Here is a 4,495-nt window from a genome sequence, read left to right as displayed (position 1 = left end):
GACGACAAACAATGCTTTTCGTTTCTTCTTTGTATAATAAAGCTTAATTTATTAGTGCTGGCTTCAGTAAGCCGAAGTACAACAATTGCCGTAACATAATCATAGCATGTGGCATTCTTATCTACAAGTTACATCAGTTCATCATCTTGTTTATAAATACATCAGGCTGCAGCAACATGACCAGTGCAACATAAGTGTACATAATGACTACGTCTTCACTGCAGGTTGGTAAAATACAAAACGTGAATTACAGAGCCATGAGTTGATGCAAAATGTCAACCCAAGAGTTGCATTTAGTGTAACGTCCCTAACTGTGTTGTAAGACATTTTCATCTGGGTGGTGGAAGACTGGTGCGGAAAGAGGCACTTTTTGTTTTTCTTTCTGGAGCATTCTTGAATGGCGATGTGCTCTCAGAAAAAGTGAGGTTCTCCTTGTTGAATTCTAGCGGCACTGACCCAATGTCTCCATCGAATCTGTTTTTGGTCACCTGAAAGACGGGTTAAGATGTATGTAAGTGCAACATGCACAGAGGGAAACACTATACAAAAGACTTGCTTGTATGCTGCCAGATTCCTTGTAAATGGAAAATTGTAGCAAATTCAGTAAGTGACTGTTGGTAACCACTCTGAGATACAGTGAAATTTCATTTGTACAAACTTGTTTGAACATTTGAACGAACTCATTTGTTTCACTGAAAGTACATGCTACTATCAAAAGAGTAAAACAGCTGCACACAGTAACATTTATTTCACACAAAGGCATGTAGCATCTTGTATAGGAAAAAAAAATCTCTTTGCTTCATTTATGCACCAAGTATGTGAGACACCGTAACATGGCAATGAGTCAAATTATTGGTGCACTTCCTTGGGCATGATCAACAGCTTTAAAAGGCCACTTCCAAAGCTTGCGACTGCTTTCTGGCTGCATTTGTGGGTTGACAGATTTTATCAGCCAGAGACGCAGCTGTGGATAGGAAGCGTGGTAGGTAGCCAACATGGCAGTCATTAATGAAGGCTATCGCAAATATCGCGAATTAACAAGAGTTTGATTCCATTAAGTAATGCACACACCTGCCGAGACCAGAGGACGAGTCCGAATTATCCACTTTTCCGAACTGACGAGGGTCAAACTAACAAGGTTTTACTGTATCACCATGAAAACCACAGTCTGCTTTGTGGCCATTTATGGTACGTATTAGGCTGGTGATGATGAATCAAAGAGGGTAATTCACCACCCAAAACAGACGAGCACGACGCTCACCTGCAGATGCTTGCGTCCCTGCTGGGAGGTCAGTCTCCGGTCCTGGAGGATGAGCACGTTGTCTGCCTCTTGGCTCGCCTTTACACCACCAAAGATGGAACTAGTGCTGAGCTCCTCCGAGTCCTTTTCCTGGAGTGTTCAGATTTCATTGCTCTTAGAGACGGCCCGCGATGTGTGTGCCATAAGTTTAGCGAGCACTTTAACCTTGGGACAAATGTCCCAAGCCACATCTCTCTTTCTCAAAGAAAGGAGAAAATAAAATTGTCCTTGTACCCCTGCCTGGTCTATGCAACGGCTAGTGCAAACATGGTGCCTCTCCGTGAACGCTGAAATCCAATCGCAGATTAACATGTTTACACGAAGTTCTGACACTTATTTTGTGGTATAGGACAGGTCTTTTGACAATTCCCATTTGAAGGCATAAGTACTTGTGGCAAAACGAATTAGCCTGTCCACAGCTCTCTCAAATTTAGTAAGTATGGGAAACAAATGGTGGTGACTGTAAGCACATCAATTTTGGGTGCTTGCAGGGCTTGAAAATACTACCTACGAAACACCCATGTTTCCTCACACCAGGATTAGAAAAAGCCAGTAAAGGCACTGCATTGGCCAGAATTCCACGCCTCCTAATGTATTGAATCTGAGAATAAACGAGACAAGTCCTTTCACTCGCACCATCAGACATGCTCTTTCACAAAACACTGCTACGTTGAAGTTGTCACCTATATTTCCACTTGTGAAGAGTACATTGTGATTCACTGTGAAAGGGAACACACAGTTAGGTGTTCTGCCGCCGATTGTTGCTGAAGTACAGTTAAACCTGGATATAACGAAATTGACAAATTCCCGAAAAACTTCGTTATAAAGAGGATTTCGTTATATGCAGGTTCGGCACGAAAATTCGTGCCGAACCTGCATATAATAAACGTTTACCGTATTTACTCGATTTTAACGCGCCCTCAATTGTAACGCGCACCCATTTTCCGTTTTCGTCGAAGCACTCATCCTCGGAATGTCACACCAGGTACCGGATGCGTGGACGCGTGTTGTTTCACACAAGCGCGAGGCATCGGAAACGAAGAGCGAGCGTCACGATGGCGTCGTAGCGTCGTATAGTGTTACAGTAGAACCTCGCTGTTACGTTCCCGGGTATGTTACGTCGTTTTCGACCGGTCCCGGCACAGCTCCCACAGAACTCAATGCCTTGGTAACCCCGCTGTTGCGTCGCAACTGTGGGACCGTTCCCGCATCATACGTTGCGAACTGCCACCCCGCGCCGGCCCGAGTGGCCATTTTGACTTTTCATGTCGCTTGGCTTGGTGGCTTGACGATGGCATTGGCCGCCCAAAGTGCCGGGGGCGACAACTGTGACAGTATTTTCGGTTTCCGCCAGCAAAAGTATGGCCCTTGAGATCCGTATTTGCTATATAAAGATGGTGTCCATGACGCGTTGTGGCCCTAAAATTGGTTTTGGCTCATAGATATTCCGTATATGAGGGTACGGCCACGCTAGCGGCAAAAAACGCGCGCGTCATGCAGCGAGCGCCAAGTTGCCGCGCGTCAGCGCCTTGCCGCGAGGCCACCATGGCACGCGCGTCTCGCCGCGCGGCAGCGCGATAAGATCTCCCGCGCTCTCCGAACGGGCGAGCAACACCGCGAGCGCTCGTTGTTTCATGCGAGATACGACGATAGTCGATTGAAAACCCGGCGCGGACTGGCGGCGTTCCGGTTGTGATGTCTCCGTGACGTCACCCTCGTCGCTCTTCATTGGTTCTTCATCTCGCGGCACGCGGCATTTGCCGCAGAAATCATTTCGCGCGGCACGCCGCAAGACCCCAGATTCCTGCTGCTTTTGCCACGCGCAGCATGACGCGTTGCCGCGCGTTTTTGCTGTGTCTTTTTGCCGCTAGCGTGGCCTTACCCTAAAGTACAAGGGCAATAACGCAGTCGCCGCGCGCCGTATGCTGTATGTGCGAGTGAAAATGTGCGAGGGGAGCCGACGACCGCGTCTAAATCTCGCGCACGGAAGAAAAGCAGGGAGGAAGCGCGTCTTCTTCCGTTGCGCTCGAGGCACCGGCGAGGGAGCGAAGGGGGAGGGATAGCGGGGCGGCGCGCGGTCGCGCAGGCCGTATCTTGAAAGCGATCTGCGTTGGGGCAGAGTCTAGCAGTGTAGGTGCGTCGGCGGCTTGTAGCTTTCTGCATGCTGTGTGTTCTCGGCACTCAGTTTGCGTTGAAGCGATAGACAACAGCACGAAGGTCACTTCGGTCGCTTCTCCAGCGGCGCTTCCACACGCCGCCAGCGTTTGACAGCACGTGTCCGCGCTCACTGAGTCTCATGTGCCACAGCGTGTACCAGCACGTCGGCAACATCAGCTGGAACAGGAGAGAGTGCCGGCTTGGCGGGCTAGGCCAGCTGCAGCAAGCGGCAGGATCAGAATTGAATGAAGGGAGGGGGAAAGGTCACGCCCGCGGCGGCAAGATCGCCGGGTCGAGGGATGCAGGGCCGCCTCACGCACGCACGCACACGTGCACTCGCTTCACATTCCATCGCGGCGGAGAAGGTGCTTCCGGTTGCTGCTCGCGCAAAAATGACAAAATTTGGGGCGAAATCTCTAGGTGGTCGGAGGGGGAAATTCGTTATATCGAGGGGGTCTCCCGCTGCCACTTCGTTACGTAGAGGTCTCAAATACATGTGCTTCTATGGAGTAACGGCGGGGAATCGAAAACCTTCGTTATATCCAGGAATTCGTTATATGGAGGTTCGTTATAAGCAGGTTTAACTGTATAACGAAGGTCCATAGCGAAATTTTTTATGTGTAAGTGTACGTGCAATTGATCATATCTGTCACTTTTTCTGATATTGGGTGAAGAAAGGTTCCAGTTGTATCGGCTTTATAATACTGGTTGGGTGTACCCTCTAACACTGCACTAAATAATACATGCAGCAACATCCTAGTGATGTCAGAGATGGATAATGATTAAAAGAAAGTGAAGAGTTCAAAAAAGAAAGATCAATGAAGGAAAGTGAAACAGAAAAAAAAAAGTAAATGATAAGGGGCGTGCAAACATTCGCATCAAATCGAATATATTGCTGGCTGTGCGGGAGCAACCACGGTTCTTAGCATTTTTTTTATATCTGAGAATATTGGGGTGATGTGCTGAATTTCGTGATGATTTCGTGCTGCTCGCAAAATTTCGCCTGTAATGGCACATACACACTAGCGGCAAAATGTG

The 4,495-nt window shown here is 48.3% G+C and overlaps 1 protein-coding gene across 1 annotated transcript in view; it reads right to left on the bottom strand.

Moving 5' to 3' along the window:
• Positions 1–40: 40 nt before the first annotated feature.
• LOC119450485 (twinkle mtDNA helicase) overlaps positions 41–4,495 on the bottom strand; it is a 35,886-nt gene continuing 31,431 nt past the window's right edge. The window contains exons 14-15 of the mRNA XM_037713946.2: positions 1,262–1,390; positions 41–488 (exon numbers count right to left, since the gene is read on the bottom strand). Of these exons, the coding sequence (XP_037569874.1) occupies positions 330–488; positions 1,262–1,390 (288 nt within the window). The 3' untranslated portion in view covers positions 41–329. The remainder of the gene's footprint in view (positions 489–1,261; positions 1,391–4,495) is intronic.

The sequence above is a fragment of the Dermacentor silvarum genome, chromosome 4, assembly GCF_013339745.2.
Source record: "Dermacentor silvarum isolate Dsil-2018 chromosome 4, BIME_Dsil_1.4, whole genome shotgun sequence".
NCBI classification, from domain to species: domain Eukaryota; kingdom Metazoa; phylum Arthropoda; class Arachnida; order Ixodida; family Ixodidae; genus Dermacentor; species Dermacentor silvarum.
This window is presented reverse-complemented; position numbering and strand designations above follow the sequence as displayed.